The sequence below is a fragment of the Struthio camelus genome, chromosome 3, assembly GCF_040807025.1.
Source record: "Struthio camelus isolate bStrCam1 chromosome 3, bStrCam1.hap1, whole genome shotgun sequence".
Lineage (NCBI taxonomy): Eukaryota > Metazoa > Chordata > Aves > Struthioniformes > Struthionidae > Struthio > Struthio camelus.
In genome coordinates, this window is record NC_090944.1 from 66931102 (window position 1) to 66952004 (window position 20903).

Sequence of the window (20903 nt, forward strand, 5' to 3'; positions counted from 1 at the left end):
TTGAGCTAGATGTTTGTTTGTTACAATCATTAGCAGTTTTTAACATAGCAGAGGAGGCGACTGTCTCTTGCTAATATAGGTGTAATTTAGACATAGCTAGTAACTTGTCAAAATGGAAGTGGAACAGTAGATCAGAGTAGACAGTGTTGAGGCTTCTTCATGTCTGGTACGTTTTGTGCAAGGATGATGGTGCTTCAGATGCAGTCTACACATGTTGTTCAGTGCTTTCTGAAGGGAAGGAATCACATAATCTCTTGCTTCAAATGAAGGTCCTCCAAAGAAGCACTGTGCTGTCCTTAACCTGTCTCGCACAATCGATGTTGATAGTCACGGCCACTGTATGCCAGACACTATATAGAAAGGGCTGCTGCTCCTTGTCTTGCATGTTTTGTTGGGCTGTTAAGGGATATTTATGGACATCTTAGTAGGCTTTATCAAAAGGACTCATGACACCTGTAAGTCTCACCTTGGCATCTCTGAAGATAATGGCCCTTCCTTTACAAGAAGGGACAGGTTTGTTTGACGTGTTTGGGTACGTATCCGTCTGCACCATCAGAGAGCTGTGGCAGACCTCCTGTGTTGCTGCATCTTCTGACATTGACAATGCTCTTCCTATATGCAGGGTGGAGGTAGAAGTTATGTCTGGTCCTCTATTGACAGAGGATGAACCCTGAGCACCAGGCTTGATACTGACGCTCCTAGTACCCTTTGAATTATGGTTGCCTGCTTTGTCCTGCATGACCTGTCTGAGGATACAGGAAGGCCTTTCCATACAGACTGGAACAACAGGGACCAGTTTCTGTAGCAAGTGATGTGCAGCTCTCTGCAAGTGTTTGGGACAGCAAGGATTGTGCTTATGTTACTTCCTTTCTTTCTGAAGGCTGCAAACATGCTGCATCTCTTCAAGTGGATTGAATGGCAGGGGGAAGGATAATGTGCCTTTCCATGAAATATCCACGTGTGAGCACTAAAAAAGATGAGCTTCCTGAAATATGTGGTGTTCCTTTTCCTCACCATATAAGAAAGGTTTCTTCATGTTCCCCTGTATCTCCTTAAGTCTTTTCTGCTTCATTTGTTCCGTCACCCTTTTTTTGGATATCTGATTGTCTTCCCTGGCCATCTTTGTCTAGGCTGATGCGTACTGGCTGTCAGATGCTGCTGAGCTCCTGCTGTTGCACCAAGCTGAGCTTCTTCCAAATGTTCCTACAGCTGCTTTCCAACATGGGCCTCAGAGCAGGTTTGATGGCTCTGGATCCCTTTAGCAGCTGCTACTCCAGCCTCTTGCTGCCAGTCTGCAGGTGGGCCAAAACCTGATGTCAACACCACTGAGAAGTCTTTTTATCCTAGTCTCCCTCCTCTTTATCCAAAATATCACATTGCTCCTGAGAACTGCAACGCTCCCTCCAGGACAGCCTCCTCGCATTATCGTTCTTGTGGTTGTGGGATAGTGATTGGATCTGCAATGTTATTTTATATGGTGTCACGATTACTTCATAATCTTATAACAGCTAATTTTAAGGAAAGGAAAGGGCTATATCATCAGGTCCTGCCTCATGCAAGATTTGCTGGGATTGAGCTAGGTACTTGAAGTTTTCCGCACTGGAGCCTGGCATTAGGGTTTTGACACAGGTAGTTGCTGTGCAGATTTCTCCCGTAGCTCATGGGCTCAAAGGAGTATCTTTTAAAGTACAGGGGCCCCTCTGGTTAGACTGCCAAAATACATTGCTTTTGTGCAGCTCTGAGCAGTCTTTTCAGGAGATTTGTACACCTGCCCTCTGCACTTTCACCATAGAGACCATTTTGGAAAGGCCTTAGCCTTAGTAGGGTTGGAAGTAGGAGCTCTAGCATGGGGGGATGCTGAGGTTGGCGGTGGTGGACAGTGGTCTGAAGAGGTGTCCTAGATGTGCCTGTGTGGAGTCAGAGATGCAAAAGTGGAGCGCGTGTGCTCCTCCAAATTCTCCTGTGTAGTGACCTACAGTCACAGTGAGTTGCTGCCTGAGTGGCAAACTCCCAATCCAAAGACTTCTTCAGGCACCCTGTAATGTGCCATGCCACCCACAACTGCAGTTATTACTCCAGGTCTTCAAGAATGCTGCCTTCATCTTCATAACCTTGACGCAATGCAGTGGTGCACCTGTCCTCTCACACTTGGTGGCAGACATCACATGAGCGACTTCATGCTCCTGCCAGTAGAGAGACTCTCTAGCCTCGTAAGGTGTGCCACTTCTCCTGGCCCCAGGTTGCACTGCTCTGAACTTCCTGGAAGTGGAAGAGCTACTAATCAACATAACAGAAAAGACTTGAGAAATAACAGGCCTGAAAAGGAGTAGGAGAAATAAGCTGCTCTACTGGTGTCATGTCTTGCCTGTCTTAAAGAAGAGATTTCAAACCAGAAGTGTGTGAGGAACAGCAAATAGATAGATCACTGTTGCAATACAGGAGGCTGGCAGGCAAGGGTAGGTAAAGAGAAGTGTGCCCAAGGCTGGCTGGCTAGCTAGCTATATTGCATGTGAACCACAGCAGGGCGGGAAGGTCTCAGCACACAGCACCCCTGCCTCTTGAACCCCTAAGTACCTGTTGGAGGAGGGCCCTGTGGTCCTCATGTGGCTTTGGGAGAAGGGATTTGAACAGATTTGGTTTCCTTTCCTGTGAAAGGAACCCAGGTTATGAACACCAAAATCTCTTTGAGAAGTGTACCAGCATGCAATAAATGGAAACAATCAGGGGACTCGCTGCACGACTGCTCTGTTTCTAGTCATCTTGCTAAGGTAGGCTCAGCTTCTGTCACCTTATCTGTATTATCATTTTAATTTCTATTTCTTCTAAATGTATTGCTGCTGTACATGAGCCTAAGGCAGGAGCCAAGCTCTGCATCTGCTCTGCAGGTGCTCTGTCCCTTAGTGAGCCAGACCCGCGTGGCCCTTGCAGGATGAGCTCTCCTTGCCACGTGCAAACACGCTCTGGTTTGTAGAAGAAGTGGGGGGAGGGGGAGGGGGGGGTGTGTATGTGGAGGGGCGACATAGGTTTTTAAAAAACAATTGTTTCCAGGTGCTTCCACTCAAAACGTTCTCTTGCCCCACGTTACGAGGCGTGACACCACCCCTCCAGGAGCGCTGCAGCACTCGGCACGCCGGAGAGCGGCCCCGGCCCCGCGGCTCCCCCCTGCCGCCCCGAGCAGAGGGCCGCGCCCCGATTGGCCGTGGCCCCTGGCTCATTTGCATGTCTCCTCCGGCTCTCCTGCGCGCCGGGCGCTGTTGTGACACGTGAGGGCGGTGCACGTGGGCCCGTTATGTAAGGGGCGGGGAGGGGAGGGGGAAGGGGGAGAAAGGGGCGGGGAAGCTGGCGCAGGCATGCACGAGCGCGCGCACGTGCGGCGGGCCGGTGCGCATGCGGCGGGCGGCCGAGGCGCATGCGCGCGCGCACGGGGCGAGCGAGGGGGCGGAGGGAAGGTCGCGTTGGTTCTCCTCCTTCTCCGCCCCTCCCCCTTCCAGACCGAGGAGGCTCCCGAGCGACAATGAAGCAGCAGCAACAGCAGCAGCAGCAGCAGCAACAACAACAACAACAACAACAACAGGCGCAGCAGCAGCCACCCTCCGCCAGCGCGGGGGTCCCGGCTTTCCTCAGCAAGCTGTGGGCGCTGGTGGGCGAGGCCCCTAGCAACCAGCTCATCACCTGGAACCAGGTGTGCGGCGGCGCGCGAGCCGCGGCCGTTGGGGCCGCTGCGCCCCCGCGCGCGCCGCGTCTGCGGCTGGGGGAGGGGTGGGGGGGGAGAGGGGCGCCACCGCCCCGCAGGCGGCGTTGGGCCGGGCGGCGGCCCCCGCTTCCCGCGGCGGGGTGAGAGGGGTAGGCTGCCCTTCCCCCCCCCCCCCGAACTTCCCCCCCCCTCAGGGAAGGGGAGGGCAGGCCGGGCGGGCATCGGAGCCCGCGGCGGGGGGCCGCCCTGCGCGGGTCTCGGCGCACGTAAGGAGAACGGAAAAAAAAAAAAAAAAGCGGGCGCGCCCGCTTGGCTTGGTCTGGCTTTCGCCAAGCCCTCCGCCGGGCGGGAGATCGCCCCCCTCCCACTACCACCCCGGCCTCGCCGTGTGGCCCCGCCGGGCTTCCTGCGCCGGGGGGGGGGGGGTGGCTGGGCCGCCGCGGCTCTCGCAGACCCGGTGGCTGCTGGAGGGAGGCCACGTTCCCTGGTGGGGCCCTCAAGGGCTGCCCCTTTCTAGGCTGTAGATACCGCGTGTTGTATAAACGCCCCTGGCTGCAAGGGGGACGGGTCTCTTGCTTCTCTTTCCCTTCCCCCCCCCACGCCCCCCCGGTTAAAAGCAGTGCGTGGTCGGCTGGCTGCTAAGAAGGGACCTGTTTGCCTGCTCCGACTCGCCAGGCTTGGAGCTTTCAAGGGGCCTCCTGCACCCTCTGGGGTGCTCTGAGGGTGGCTCTGAGCTGTGAGGGGGGGCTGTGTAATAGAGGACGGGGATCTCGGAGTGGTTTTGTTTCACGGTCCGGTGTTAGGTGGTGTAAGGTTTTGTTGTTGGTGGTTTGTTTTGTTTTGTGTTTTTTTAAGCTATAATAGTGGTAATATAGAACTCGGGTGGGACTTTTCATTAATAAGTTCATAAGTAGGCCTGTTTTTCGTGAAGTGGGTAATTGTCTAACGGGGATTGTAAGTCTGTACGTAAGGACAGCCAGAAAATCAGAAAATAAGGGATATTTACAGTTGCTGTATTATAAAACACGAAGGATAGTGCTTTCCCTTTCCCATATAAAACCAGTTCAGTTCTCGCAGCGTAAGAAGAAGGTATGGCGAGGTCAGTGGTTTCTGCAGATCCGCGTGGTGTGCTCCCTACGCCCTCCCAAGTAAGACAGCTGCCTGCCATGTGCCTTAGCGCATCCTTACCCCTGCCGCCAGGTACTAGCGGCGGCGGCAGCATGTGGCATGGCCGGCCGGCCGGGAGCGGAGCCCGCGCTCATTGGCGGGCAGCTGAGCACGTGGGGCGCGCCGGTCACGTGGGGCGGGCAGCGGCCGTTGCGCCCGGGCTGCCTGTTGCCCCTCTGGGCGGGCAGTGCGCGCTTTGCGCCTTCCCTCGCCGCCAGCAAGCTTGTATTTACGGCCCTAGGGTTGGGCAACTTGCAAAGGTGGTCATAAGTTTTTGCTGGGGAGTGGTGTACAGGTGCTAGATCACGTGCATCTTTCTGAAAAAAAACCATATTAGGTACCAGCAGTGGTGATGGCAGGGGAGGCAAACAAGAGCTGATGTACTTCTGTTTTTGTTCCTTTTTTTTTTTTTTTTTACAATAACTTAAATGCTTTCCCTAGGAACTGCAGATTAAATTTATATAGTGACCGTGTTGATTTGTATGTGTTTAGATTGATTATTTAAAAAAAAAAAAGAACGAGTTGGACATCCTTTTTATCTTGACTCTGTTATATTAAAATGGAGGCCATTGCAGCAAATAATAAAACAACATTATCAGAGTGCAAAGTAACTTGATTTTTAAGTATCTTAAAATATTGGGAGGCAGGAAGTAACCATCTTCTTACAGTGTAGGGAAGAGCTGGCTACTTTGGTTCGGTAAACATCATTAACCCTTTTGTGATGAAATGGTAAGCAATTCTTTGATATAACCATGTTTTACTATATCTGAGGTATTTTTCCTGTACTTTTTTTTTTTTTGAGACTTCTGCCTCCACTCTTAAACTGTATAGATGTTCTCAATGCGTATTGAGATGGCATCTTTCACCTGAGACTATTTTAAGTGCTCAAGCAATGATAAAAATATCTAAAATATCTTCTTAAACTTTTTGCGGGTATTGAGTTATCAGTAACTTCAGCCAGAACTTTTCAGAGATTAAATGGAGTGTAGCTAGATGACAGCAGCTTTACTTTTAGTGCCTTTTAGTTTTGTTTTTTTCCCCCCTCCTGGAGGAGGGATGCTAAGGGTGTTTATAAAGGTTCAGATGCGCTCTAGTTTAACAAATGCTGTTTTCAACACGCAAGATATTTAGTGGATGCTTCATTTTCCATTTTAGATTCATTGTATATACTTACCTCAGGAAAGCAGGCCAAGGCCATTGTTAGGTGTCTCTGTATTGTTAAAAGTAAAGACTGTGGCATTGTTGGAGACTGAGGCAGTTTGCAGAAGCAAGATCTGCTAATCACAGCAGATGTTATCAGGCTTCAACAGTTCTGGTATGGGAGAAAGGTATTTGGATAACTTGGTATACAAGTGATTGCATCTTTTTGAATATATCAGTATTGTGGGTTACAGAGTACAGTAATGTAAATGTAACTGTAAGGGAACAGTACACTTACAATAATAATAACTGTGGTTTCAGACAGTGTTTATCCTTACAATGTTCTAAACACATCTATATCTTTACCAGATAGCTAAACCTAGGTTTCTCCCCTGTCTTAGTGGAGCAACAGGTGAGCGTTGTCCATGGGAACACATATAAGGAATGTGAAATGAAGTACTTGAAAGATTACTGTATGCTGCAGATAATAACAGTGAGACTTGAAAACTGTGCTTAGCTGTGCAGTAATGCTTCCATGAGTTAAAGTCAGGTTTTAGTCTGTTTACAGCATTGCTGTAAATTACTGTTAGGGCAACAAGAACCAATGGAAACATTTCCCAAATTTTACAGGGATAGGCCTGAAGAGTTTCAAAATGACTGTGAAGTTAGGTGCCACATAAAAGTTGTCTCTTGGCCCTACAGGTTGTTGTAGTGCTGTTTGTGTGGTCATCTTCTGCCCTTTCTTTTGCTGAAAATCAGTCTGTAAGGGAAAGGGGAAGCCGGAGATAGTTACACTTATTTAGTAAGTTTTTGTTTTCCGACTGACATCTCAGTCCTGGGCTCATAACTCATCCGATGATTAACAATTTATAATTATAATTTATAATCTTGTTCTGATGATCCTTGTTGGCTCATCTGTTGGACAGAACCAAGCTGTCAAGCAAGGATTTTCACATGGTTTCACAGTTCTTTCTTTAAGTTTCATGGGATCATAGAGCTGCTGGCATTTGGGGGTAAGAACCGGATGGGATTCCTTGAACTAGAGGGCTTCTCAGCAGCTGGAGTAGCAGTGTTGACGTTTGTCAAAGATTCGTATTATGCGCAAGGTGAGAGTCCTGTGGATAACACGGACAACACCTAAGCCGTTCTAAAGTAGCTGATTTGAATTCTGTCAGTTACTTGTCCTGTGGTTGATGGAGCACCAGCATTGAAGAGCAAACAGTTGAGTGTTCTATTTTAGTCAGAGCCTGTGGCTGAAAATCCAGGATCAATTCAGCGAGGAAGAGATCAGTCCTCGCTCACAATTGACATCCCAGTAGGAGGGGGGATTGACTTGAATGTTTTTTCTTGCTAAACCCAAAACCCTGTTGACATCTCTCTCTTTGACAGTCCTATCAAGTGAGTTGTTTTTTCACACTGGAAAGGAAAAGGGACTTTTCAGCTGCTTTTTTTTCCCTTGTGCAATCTCTTTGTTTTAATTCCTTCCAAGACATTGAAGCAACATACAGACCTGATACTATTGTGTGGTAGCGAAACTGTGATAATTGCTAGTAAACTAGTTGTATTAATTTACTGCCTGAACAAGCTAAGAGTAGCAATAGGAACATTTCCCTTAAGATAGGGATAGTAATGTAAATTGGTAATATTCAGCTGCCTTGCAGCTGCAGGGTTTGTACACTTTGTTGTGGAAAATTGTCCGTAGGCAAGCAGATCATTTAACGTTCTGCATGCATAAAGGAAACATTCCTCTCCAGTGATTAATTCCAAAAGCTCAGAGTGTTTCAACAATAGTTTTTAAGTAGCTTGATGTGTCCTTTTCATTTTAGAATGGCCAGAGTTTCTTGGTGTTGGATGAACAGAGATTTGCAAAAGAGATTCTTCCCAAGTATTTCAAGCACAACAACATGGCAAGCTTTGTCAGACAATTGAACATGTGTAAGTTCTTGTTTTTTTCACTTTCTAGCGTGGTTCTAGATCCTGTAGATATTTAGTTCTAGATAACTCCCTCTGAGCAGGAACGTGATTCTTTGCTACTAGAATGCTATCTGAGCCTCAGAACTTCAATTCTTAATGTGAGTTTTGAGAGTTCTTTTTTTTTTCCTTTTTTTTTCCCCCCCCTTCTTCTTCTTCTTCTTTTTAAAGATGGCTTCCGTAAAGTTGTCCATGTTGATTCTGGGATTGTCAAACTGGAGCGAGATGGCCCAATAGAGTTTCAGCACCCATATTTTAAGCAGGGCCGGGAGGACCTGTTGGAACAGATTAAAAGGAAGGTTAGTGAAAATTCAATGTATATGTAGCAAACCTGTACTAAAAAATATGAATTAATAGTGAAGTTTGTGTCAAGTTTAGTTATTGCGGGATTCTGGTTGCAAATAAGCAGGGAGTTTTGAGAAGTAAATATTGTGCTGCTGCGCAGATAGACCTTTATTTGTTTAATATATTGGGGTTTGACTAGGCTCCTTTGTGTAATATCTTTGGCTGTCATTGTAGCTTTTAAGCTTGGCAAGCAGCAAAAATGAGTTATGCTAACGTGGCATATTTTGCAAGTGGTTTTTTAGTAGAAGTGCAGAGCTTGCTTTGACTTCACCATCACTAATATAACAAAATCTACTTGTATATGTAGCCTGTTTCAGAGCAAAGATATTGTAAGCATTAAACTTTCCGCTAAGGAGAAGAGAGAGGGACCGTGTGTGTAACCATGTTTGCCATGCTGCTAAATGTGTTTCTGAAATCTGCTCTGCTGTCATCATGAATCAGAACATACATGAAATAGAAATAAAGCAAGTTAACTGGTGGGAGAAATGTGCTTGTTAATATTGATTAATTTTTAAGCAGTTACGATTAAATGGAGCACTTAGTAGAATATTTGAAGAATCTGAATGTACAAAAATGTTTAACAATTAAAGCTACTTTGACAGCTGTTGGAAGGAAAATTTCCCTGTATTTCTGTACTTTGTGTTTGATGGTTGGCTGATCATGAACTTAAGAACAGATGGCTTACCAACACTAGAAGCAAATATAGTTGATCACCAAAGAAAAATGATGCTTCAAAAAGAGTAAAGCAAAGTGGCGTTTCTGGGTTCTCATCCTTTAAAGGTTTCTTCAAGACCTGAAGAAAATAAGATTCGTCAGGAAGATCTTTCCAAAATCATAAGCAGTGCTCAGAAAGTGCAGATTAAACAAGAGACTATTGAAAATCGATTGTCTGCTTTAGAGAGGTAAGTTACAATTCTGATAATGTCTATTGGGCAACAAATTTCAAACATCAATGTTTGAGGCTTCTGCTTTTTTTTTTTTTTTTTTTTTGGTAAAAATGATACAGGATATGATAAGCTTTTTATAAAAAGAAAGTTTCCCTCAAATGTAAATATTTCAATTTCTAAATCTCTGACTTTATTGCTTTGGGAAAATGTTCAACTCAACTCTTCACGTAAAAGTATACCGTTTTACGTCTTCAAGTTTCGTTCGAGGCAGAGTTTGTTTTGTGCAAAATATTTATCACACTTTCTTACTATAACAAATAGTTATATTTTTGCTAATTACTTTTCATTTTTCTGTTGTTGTCTTCGTTCCCCTACTACTGAAAATTGCAGAACAATTGATATCTTTAGAAATGTAATTAGGAATTTGATTAGTTACCTCTGCTACAGAGGCACAGATTCTAAAATATGAGTATATAGAGAGTATTTTTAGAAGAGCATTATTGCCTGTTACCTGTTTAGCAATTACAGTTTTTCCTCAACATGAGGAAAGATGCGTGTCACAAATTACTTAATCCTTTAGAGTGTGAAGATGCCGACAGAATATACAAGCATAAACTTTTGCACTGTAAGTCACAGCACTTTCGAAGTAACTCTGTCCCAAGACTCCGGATTGAGAACATAAATAATTGCATGCCTCTGTGGCAGAGGTGACTAATTGTATCAAGTTTTAAGAAGTAAATGCTTCTTAAAGTCTTTAGTTCTAATTAGTTGAGTGATACGAAAACTTAGTTCAACTAGGAACGGTGTTTCTTAAGAGCTGGCCAGTCTATATCAGAAATCAGGCTCAATTTCACCTTTTAGAATCCTAGATTAATTCGGGTTGGAAGGAACCTCTGGAGGCCGTGTGGTCCAAACAGCAGCTCAGAGCAGGTTTGAGTTTGGCTGAAATTACGTCACGTTGCTAACAGCCTGACAGTTTGCGAAAGATAGAAGACTGATCAATCTTTGACAGCCATACCGTTGTTCCAAATGACTGAAGTGGAAATTGGAGCTAAATCAGAAGATTTAACTAAGGCGCTGTGAAAACATATTCAGAAAGCTGGTAGGAAAACAGAGAAAGTTCAGAATCCCTGACCTCAATTGTTTATATTTGTGATAGAGCTATACCCCTAAATTGCATGTTGGATGCAGTAGCGGCTGGAGCAGTGAGTAGTAAGCTTCATAATAGTGTGCTGAAGTGTTTTAACAGAAAATATACCAAAAGCTGTTTCAGAAAACTGAGCTAGAAGCTTACCAAAAAAAAGCGTGAATACCAGTGGAGAGCTTTTCTTCCTTTTTTGGTGCCCATCTGTATTGAGAACTAGGCTACAAAGCAGAAGTGGGTGATGTATTGTCTTTCCTTGCTTACTGAAGCTGTCCGTGTTTATTATCTACCTCCTAATATGCTTTGTGCGGTTGGAAACAGCAATGTTCATGGAAAAGATAGCAAAGGTTGCTTTAACAGCAGTTTTTATGCTGTCTCAGTTCTGGGCTGTTGAGAGAACTGGAAAAAGTAAGGTATATAAAACAGCAGTTTTACGTGAAAGCTGTCATCTGCTGCGGTCGTGTTGTTTTCGGCACTTAATATGCCCCTGTGCTGGAGCTAACAGAGGCAACTTTTAGTATAACCTGCAGCTGCATGTAGGATTTGTGCTTGTTCTGTAAAGATGCTTTCAAGGTAAACACATACAGTTTCTGATAGTTGGATTGCACCTAGCAGGAGGTGTCAGGGGGGGGAAACAGACTTGATATAGATGAAGAACTGTTTTTGTTTTGTTTTTGTTTTTAACTAGTGAGAGGAAGCTATATACTTATGTTGCTTGATCCTTTGCTGCTGCCAGAAACGAACTGTGTGTGTGTGTGTATATATATATATATAAAATATGTATTTTTTTATTGTTATTATTCCTTAAGGTTTGATTACTAGAAGAAAGAGGAGGAAAGGATGGACTTCCTTATGTGAAAGGAAGTTTTACTTAGTTTTGGAATGCACAGTGTGTGTGATATAGAAATATTTCTAAATTTGGGAGAACCTTTTTTGAGAAAAACAATTCTCTGATGCAGGCTGTATAATCTGTTTAGTTCTCTATTTTGTAGTTCTTTGCCAAGACTACTGCTTGTGTGATGGTGTGCATTTCCCCTCCTCCCCCCCCCCCCCATTATCTTAAAAACGTATTTCAAAAGCGTTTTAATGAAACCACTTACACTAACAATTTTTGGTTAAAGATTAAGTATTTTAAAACCTAGGTTTAGTTTGACTTAAATCATCCTTTTTAAACAGAGAGAATGAATCTCTTTGGAGGGAAGTGGCAGAGCTGAGAGCAAAACACTTGCAACAACAGCAAGTTATTCGGAAGGTGAGTCTTCAACCATTCAAGTATTACCAGTTCATGATGCCATCCTAACTAGGAATATCTGCTACAGGTTCTCATGCATTTGGCCTTGCTCTTTTTTTTTTTTTTTTTTTTTTGGAGTGTACGAAATGTCTTTTTAGTAGAAAAAACAGTAAGTGGTGTATAGTGAACAAATCTTTGTAAAACCAACGTTCAGCATATCTTGCTGCGTAAGCAGAAGATAACACCAAAACTCCCTTTAAACATCTTCAAAGAAAGAGGTACAGGAACATCGTACATAATTCGTTACAGTAGCCTTAAAATGATCCATCCATTTGCAGTTACTTCAGGAGACAGATGACAAATACGTGGGGCTGACAGATCTTAGGAAAAAGTGTATCTCACTGGAAAAAATTAGGAAATTCTATAATGAGAATTCATTATTGTCCCACTTAACACTAAGCTTGTATTTCTAAAGCTATCAGAATAATAGATTATTGAATGGAACCCACACATACTACATTAGCTTAGCTTAAGTTAGACTTATGATCTGTCAAAACTGATGTAAGTGCAAAAAGCTTAGGGATTCTTTTTTTGTTTGCATATCACAGCACAGCAATACTGTAGGCAGCCTTGTAGCACAGACTCGTACTGATTTTTGAGCCGTTCAAGTCAGATATATACAATGAAAGGCTAACATTGCAATGGGGCAGCTGATGAATAGTCTGTATGTATCTTTTTTTTCCCCTCCGAATCTGTGACAGTGTCTTTCACCAGGACCAGTTTTGATTGTATACATAACCTATATCTCTAAACAACCTTAATGTGCCTTCTGTCATTTGCTGCTTAGGATTCTTTTAATAGTTTAAGTTATTGGATTTTATGTCTATATATTTAATGATTCAGTGTAAAGTCTACTCTATCGCTTCCTGTACGAAAAAGCCTTTCTTAGAGAACTGATTAACTGTATTCTTTTTAGATATATTACCTGGCAGTAATTTTCTGATTGATTTTAATTTTAACTTTCCTGAATTGATCTATAGGAAAGTTACCATACAAAATAAGCGTTCTGCTGCTAATGTATAGAGTTTATTGCTGAGGTTTTATGCTATAAAGTATCTTGATACTCTGAAACAAACAGCTGCATAGTAAAGCTACTAACAGTAGTGTTATTTTCCTCATAGATTGTGCAATTTATTGTTACCTTGGTGCAGAATAACCAACTAGTGAGCCTGAAGCGTAAGAGGTAAGTATGATCCTGAAAACTTGCTCTCCAGCCAATATGCTGAGAGGTTTTGTAGACTAACAACTGAAGAAACAGTTTTGAGATTACTTTCTTTTTTCTTCCTGGTTCAGGCCTCTACTTCTGAACACTAATGGACCTGCAAAGTCAAATGTATTTCAACAAATTGTCAAAGAACCAGCTGACAGTAGCCATCACGTAAGTTTTCTTTTATATGTGCCCTGTGTTACAACAAAGGTAAGGAGTAAGGGAGTAGACGGATGAAGTAGCATGCCTTGTGGGGAATGAAAATTTAGGCATCTGCACTATGAGAACTATCAGCTTTAAGAGGTGGTATGCCGTGTTGTATTTTTTTTCCTGTATCTTTTTCATTCACTTCTCAGTATATAAGCAAGTATTAGCCACTCACCTGAGTATTAAATACAGCTCAATATGTGATACTATGGAAAGCAGTTCGTTTTTAATCATAGTGCTGTTAGAAATAACACTGATATGTTCTGTGGTGTGTGATGTTGACTTTTTTTTTTTTTTTTTTTTTGAAGTCTCTGGGAATTAGTAGCCCGTAGCCTCATCAAAGGACAAGAATAAAGTTGATTGCTCTGCAAGGCAATATCCAATCCAGCAATATCATGTCAATTCCGTTGACGTTTGAATGCATGACGCCACTGACAGTTACTTTCCGCTGTCCAAATAATTCTGGGCAGAAAAGATACCAGAATGAATGGTATAACATGGGAATGCTACCTCTTAAAAGTAGTAGCTTTACAGCAAGGTGCTACTTCAATGGCAGATCAAGACTAAGATCACTTTTTTGGTGTTTTTGGTTCTTGAGTAGTACCATAGCTGTAACTTTATTGTTATTTTTACTCTCTGACAGTGCTAGTGTATTTTTATTTCTGTGCCTGTATTGCCAAGCATTTTTTCCTGTAGCTGCTATTCTGCAACTTGTTCGTTCGTGTGTGTTTTTTCTATTAAACGTAAACCTGTACAATCACCCCGTGATCTCTGAGATGCAGGAAAATGCTTGCACATCTTTAGATTTAAAGCATTTTTAGATGCAATGATAACTGTCAGAATGCTGAAGCTAGTGTAATTGTTCCCTTAATCTTTTTAAAATAATTCTCAGGTGCCTCTTAACAGACCTGAGGGCTTAAAACAAAGGGAGCAGATTTCAGATGATATCATTATCTATGATGTCACTGAAGATGTGGGTGATGAAGAAAACACCATGGGTAATGAAGAAAATCCTCCTATTACACCAGAAACAAATGAAGATACCACTTCAGATTCTTCCAAGTAAGAAATCTGTAGAAGTCTATGTAGATAAGTAGCTTTCATTGTTCTATGGTATGCAACAATTCAGATGTCTTGCATACAAGTGTTGTTCAGTACTCCTGCACGTGTAGTAGCTTCATGTGAATTCACAGTAGGTTCTGATGTTTTGACTTGTGGATTTGTTTCAAAGAGTTAAATTGGCTACTGGAATTTCTGTATGGTGAAGTCAGAAAGCAGTGAAAAGAAATCGCTATTCCTGCACTCTTACTGAGGATACTACTTGTCCAGAGATAGAATAATTGGTGTCATCTTATTTTTGGCTATGAGCACAGGTGGGAAGGAGTGTCCCTCCCTCCCCCACCTCCCCCATAATATTATAGTTAAGCTTGTTAATTTCAGTAGCTACCACAGCCTACTTGTTCATTTAAACTGAAGTGGAAACTATTCTGTCTGTGTGGTTTCAAGTGTTTTGTGACTGGGCTCCTTCTTTCCTTTGATGTACTTTGCACAGTAGAAGTTCATCTTGAGTTATGAGCAGTTGAAATTTGGTTCAGGGATTGAGTTGCAAGTCTATTCCTGAGTTACATTGAGTTACTAGGGCTTGTATTATGCCGTAGGGAATAGAACCTAGATATGTACTAGCTGATACTTGAACTATAGTACTATTATTTTCGTCAAACTGATGTCTGTGGATACATTTTCTGATGGAGAAGTAATGAAGCTAAGGCCGTGGAAGAGAGGCAGTGCAATTATTTATAGATTAAGAAAATCATAAGAATATAGAGGAAGATAAATTCTTTGAGAGTCCTTTTCTCCACTGAGTTTTTAAGTTGCCTTCCTGGTATACATAACAAGCTTAATTAACTGGAACGCTATTGACTGAGATCCTTTACGTTTGCTCCAGAGTTTCATTTTGTTCAAGCGGAAAGAGACAAAATATACGTGTCCTATCTAGTTTCATGGCCTCATATGTTTTGGCCTGGTTCATACATGCTTTGGATATATTCAAGCTTAAAATTGTTCTAATGCAAAAAATATCAAAATGTTTCTATACTTTTATCGTAGAACGCAGCTGTCGTTGTGGCCTAGCTCTGTTAGCCAAGTTGTATTAACTGCGTTGTGTTCCTACACCATCTCAATGGAAAAATAGATAAGCTTAGAACATCTTGCTTTATTTCCTATTAAAATGGAGAAGGAGAGCTCATTTGCATACAGTAGGGTGGCTAAAATGGGAAGTAGCTGAACCTATGAAGTAGGACCGGTTTAAAAGTATGAAACACTGTGTTGCTTAACACATTTGTCTCATATTACAGCTGTAGTAATTCTCCTGATATTGTAATTGTGGAAGATGATAACGAGGAAGACTATGCTCCTGTAATTCAGGAGGATAAAAGCACGGAATCGGTTCCTCTCCCAGCTAACGATCCCCTCAGCCCTATCAGTGACATTACAAGTCCGCTCATGTCAAGTGCTGTGCAGCTGAATAACCAGTCAACTTTAACTGCTGAAGATCCAGTCTCAATGATGGATTCCATACTCAGTGAGAATGGAGTAATTTCGCAGAACATAAATCTTCTTGGAAAGTGAGTAGCCTGTTTTTTGAAGTATCAGAACTGATTGTTTGACTAAGGTTAAGAGAACCGATTAGCGACTTCTACTTGGAACTTAGATTTTACAGGTCACCTTTATTCTGGTCATGTTATGGTGGATCTTATTTTAAGTGTTTGTGTAGAAATATTAGAAGGCTTAATTTTTGTCAGGCTCGATACCACTTGAAAGGTATGGAAGTGCTGAATTTCTGACAGGCTTTCTTTATCGGAAATATTATTGCGTTAGGTGGAGTTATTACTTTCTTTTTTAATAGTTCCTTGAACGTCTCTTAAGAGTTGAGAGAGCAAGCTTCCCTGCAAATTTCACTGCAGCTCCCCACATTGACCCTTCTGCCCTTTCTCCTTTTCAGCTGAAGTACAGTACAGCTGTTTTGAATTCCCCTCTGCTTTTCATTGGGTAACAGCGTAAGCATGAATATTTGCCAAGCAACTAATAATTCATAAGGTGTTATTCTACCATAGGTTTTCTGTGTATGTGTTTTCTTTTTCTCTATTTCAAACTCAGAAAGGAATCAATGGCACATTCTTTTTTAGGATACACTGCGTGATACATTTATTCTTAAAGGCAGCATTCATTCTTCCTGCCTATATGCATACATACATATCTTTTTTTATTACTCTTAAAATCTTAAAAAAAATTCACTGTTTAGAAAATAGTTATAATTATAGTGCTTGCTCCATAGTCATTGGATGTAGATTTCGTAACAGAGGAAATGGTATGTATGATTTAATATAATCGATATCAGCAGCTTAGAGTGGAATGCACTACTTTCATTTCCTTAAGAATGTTGTCTTTTCTTTACATGCATCATTTGATTACTTTTGTATCTCCATATATGAATTCCTTAGGTGTCATTTTTCTTGATTTGAGGGCGGGACCCCCTCTGTTTTGCATGTGAAGGGAATGAGTTGAGTGCGTAGTCTTGACACGGTGTAATGTTCTCTCTGTGTAAAACTGATCGTTCTCTCAGGATTTATCTGCATAGTTCTTACAGTCAGAGGGGACTCCGGTAGGGCTAGCTAGGTGTGGGTAGTGTATCTCTGCTGCTACCTGTGTTAAATTTATGTAGTTTCTGTTCTGGAGTATCTGTCAGCTTTACATGGGCTCTACTCTGAAGAGCAAGGCTAGAAGTTTTCAGTCCTTTTGTGAAAATGTGATGTGATAATTGTAGTACTAATGAAGATTTTTAGGTGCACATAGTACATCTGTGTAAAACTTAATTGTGAATTTTTCTTCTTAAGGGATACAGTAATACCATATTGTTTGTTTTCCAGAGTTGAACTCCTGGATTATCTTGACAGTATCGACTGCAGTTTAGAGGACTTCCAGGCTATGTTATCAGGACGACAGTTCAGCATAGATCCAGATCTTCTGGTTGATGTATGGATTTTCTCTATTTATTTTAATATTTTTATTGCATTGTAGTAATAGTCTAGAAGCATTTGTGTGTGGCTTGTTACTGTCTGAAATGGATTTAAAACACACAGATATTCTTCTTTTGCCTTTCCTCTCTGTGTGTTCCTGAGGCACTGCTTTAATTCTTAATGCTACATCACTATTCAAGTGCTTGCTGTGGTGATTACACCAATTTAAATTTTTGAATGAAGAATGGCTTTCTTAATGAGACGTGCTTATATTTGTGGCTGGAAGAACTTGGGACAGCAATTAGACTAATATTCTTGCTTTGAAACAGTCTAGCACTTAACCTCTGGTCTTCTCAATGAACTGGGGTGAAAGAGGCCCTTGATACTTGTTTTACAAGCTTCTCAACCATTTCAGGTTATTCTTTAGGAGTACGTGCATGTTCTCAATTTTTCTTCAGATTTATGTAGATTTATGTTATAAACGCTGTTGGAAGGGACCTCTGCAGGTCATCTCTTTTAACCCCCTGATCAAAGCAGGGTCAACAACGCAATCTAACTTTGAAGCTCAGGACCATGTCAACTCAAATTCTGAAAGTCTCCGAAGGTGGAGGTTACACAGCCTTTCTGGGTGTCTGTTCTAGTGCTTGATTGCTTCTTATGAAGAACTCTTTCCCTATGTCAATCCCAGTTTCTCTTGCTGCAGCTTGTGGCTCTTGCCTCTTGTCATTTCCTGTCCACCCTGTGGAGTTTCTGTCTTACCTATAACACCTCTTCAGAAGTAGTGGAAGGGTGCAGTTGCATCCTCTTTCCCCTTGTCCTCTTCAGACAAAATAAGCCACGCTCCCCAGCCTTATGTGTGGCGTATGCTCCAGCCCCTTAACCGTGTGTGGCCTTCTGGACTCTCCAGTTTGACAGCTGCCTCATACTGGGAGGCCTAAAACTGCATGCTTTTCCAGAAGTAGCCTCAGGTGTGGTGTAGAGGGAAATAATTGTTCCACTGACCTGGAAGCTGTGCTCTTGCTGCAGCAAGCTTATAATTAATTATTAATTAACTATTACTGTAGTGTCCTCCCTGTAGCAAGTCTGTGCTGCTGGCTTATGGTTGGTTGTTGTGCACCTGGACTTCCAGGTCTGTCTCTGAGCAGCTGCTCCCTGTCCGCTCTGTCCCTTGCCTGGGCCAACGCATGGGGTTATTGTGTCCCAGGTGCATTTGGCTCTGAACTTGGTGGCGTGCCTGTTGGACTGCTCTTGCAGCTTGTGGAGATCGCTCTGAACAGCAGCTCTGCTCTCCCATGTGTTGATGACTCCTTCCAGTTTGGTGTTGCTTGCAAATATGAGGAGGGAGCATTCTTCCTCATTGTCCATGGAGTTCTCTATGCAGCAAAATATGAATGCATCAGTATTTTTGAAGACTACAGCAGTAGCAAACTGCATTATTCCAAGTTAGGCGTGATGTTAGTTGTTCCTTTATTGCTAAAGTTTATGCAATTCCAAACCAAGTCCGCTCCAATGCTAGGTTTTCTTGGCAAAAGTGATAACTACTTGTAAACAAACTCTAATCCTGATTGAGAGTGAAAATACAGTACAGGGATTATCTTCACACATGCAGATATGACTTATTTGTATTCTTAATAGGAACATCGAGATACCTAAAACTTGGTATGTTTTGTCTTATTCAGCTTTTTACAAGCTCTGTGCAGATGAACCCAACAGATCATATCACTAATACTAAAGTAAGTCTTAAATCCATTACTCAACTTGCATAGTAGTGAGAGATGCAAAGTTGTTTTTTGTCCTTTACCTGTTTTCTTTACTGGTATAAAACTTATATATTTTTTTAATGCTTTGGCTTTCAAGAGTTCCATGAGAATAGGAAGACTGCAGCTGAATTCATTCTGCTTGTTAGTTTTAAACAGGAAGGGGAAAAGCATACCAGTCAGTAACAAATAACGTCCTTTAGAAGTGTGTTAAATTACCTTGAAGCCAATAGCTGAACATAGTACCGTTCTTTTGACTTTTGCATCTGCTGAGATTTTATTACTTGTAAATGTGGTGTATACACTGTTTTCATCTATATTGTCTGGTGGCAAAGAGAAACCTAGAACAAGCAGTAGAACAACAGACCAGGACAAACTTAGAGTTAGATCTTTTATGAATATTCGTCTCAGTTCTTCCTCGAAAAAGTTTGCTTCCGTTTCATTTTTTCTAGGCTGGAATCTATTTAGTATGGATAACTGATGCCAGTGCAGCCCCTAATTTAAAAAAAATCTTTCATTTGTTGTTGTTGTTCTTACTTTTAATAGTTGGTCAGCTAAGATCTGTTGGCGTTGCAGTTGCAATTGCAATCTATTGAAATAAATTTTAGTGTATATTTAGATTTTGGTTTCTTTTCCAGATGGAGCCAAAGGGAATAGAAACTGTTCAGAATAATGCTGGTCCAGCTGCTTCACAAGAATCACAAGTTTCTAAGCCCAAATCAGGTTAGTTGTAATAATATTTTGATGAAACAGTTTCACAGTTGAACAAAGATGGTCTAAAACAATCTGTTATTTGCTCCTTGTCTTGTCTTGTTTTGTGATAAGCAAATGACTAAAACACAAAAATTAGTATTCCCTTTGCTTTTAAGGCTCCTTCCTGACACTGCACCAGGTGCAGAGAAAAACTGATGATTTTGCAAAAGAGTCCAAACAAATAATTTTATGTTTAAATGCAGCATCTCTTCTTAAATCACTGTTTAAAAACAAGCATTAACAGAGATTTTAAAAAATAAAGTCTGGGTTGTTTTCTTCCTTCTGCACTTAGAATTGCATATGAACTGACAGTGTTTTGGGAAACCTTTTTCTGTTTAGATAAACAACTCATACAGTACACTGCATTTCCACTCCTTGCATTCCTTGATGGGAACCCAGGCTCCACTGCTGAGAGTGGAAGCTCCACAACAGAAATTGCTTCCTCTGTTGACAAACACCTGGAAGTAGATGAGCTCCTGGAGAGCAGTCTGGATCCTGCGCCAACTCAGAGCAAATTAGTGCGGCTGGAGCCGCTGACAGAGGCAGAAGCAAGTGAAGCCACGCTGTTCTATTTATGTGAACTGGCTCCAGCCCCCATGGACACAGACATGCCATTCTTGGATAACTAATATAATGGAGACTCTGTATATAGTCATGAAGATGAACTATTTATTTAGAAGATTGTTTGGTATATGCGTTTTTTGTAAATCACTCTGTTCTATGTAACCAGATAATGTTGAATCTAAAACATCTTTTCCTATCTTCCTTCCTACAAGCAGTTGTTTAACTATAGAGTTAGTTAGACGAGCTATTAGACATGGTTGGCAATACCAAGTCAGACTGTTACCATACTTAACTACTGTCAAATACTTGGAATTATACATATCTCTGAATATCCAGGGTACCCAAACACTTGTTTTGTTAATAGTAAGCTTATACTTCTCGTCTTATGTATGATGAAGTAAACTAGTAGTGTATGGTTAGGGAAGCACTGACGTTCTGTATTTTGAGTTTTTTCTATTTTTTACAACAGTTTGTTTAATAAACATGAGGCTTTTTTGGGGTGGGAGGGGACCAGGACCTGATGTAGGCTTTTTTCTTCCCTGCTTGAACTGGGAACAAAGTGCCTGTACCTTGCTGAATCTTGGTTCTGCCTTACTTTCACTGTTGTGGAAGTGCTTATTAATAGCACAAACGGGGGAAAAGTCTTTACAGTCACCAAGCTCGTTGACTGCATGAGTACTTGGACCATCTACTCTGATAAAAATAAACGTTACTTAAGTGTGATATTTGCTAAGGGTTGCCTCTTATTATGTTTGCCAAG

At 41.9% G+C, this 20903-nt stretch overlaps 1 protein-coding gene across 2 annotated transcripts; it reads left to right on the forward strand.

Annotated features, from left to right (window-relative positions):
• Positions 1 to 3418: 3418 nt before the first annotated feature.
• Positions 3419 to 20866, forward strand: HSF2 (heat shock transcription factor 2). Of its 2 annotated transcripts, XM_068938162.1 has the most exons (13): positions 3419 to 3682; positions 7828 to 7936; positions 8144 to 8271; positions 9098 to 9219; positions 11525 to 11600; positions 12761 to 12822; positions 12933 to 13017; positions 13946 to 14115; positions 15408 to 15677; positions 16980 to 17085; positions 18749 to 18802; positions 19465 to 19549; positions 19919 to 20866. In XM_068938162.1, exons 1-13 carry the CDS (start codon positions 3515 to 3517, stop codon positions 20206 to 20208), a joined length of 1725 nt encoding a protein of 574 aa, XP_068794263.1. In that variant the 5' UTR covers positions 3419 to 3514; the 3' UTR covers positions 20209 to 20866. The 2 variants fall into 2 exon arrangements, with proteins under 2 accessions (XP_068794263.1, XP_068794264.1); XM_068938163.1 differs by lacking the exon at positions 18749 to 18802.
• Positions 20867 to 20903: the final 37 nt, after the last annotated feature.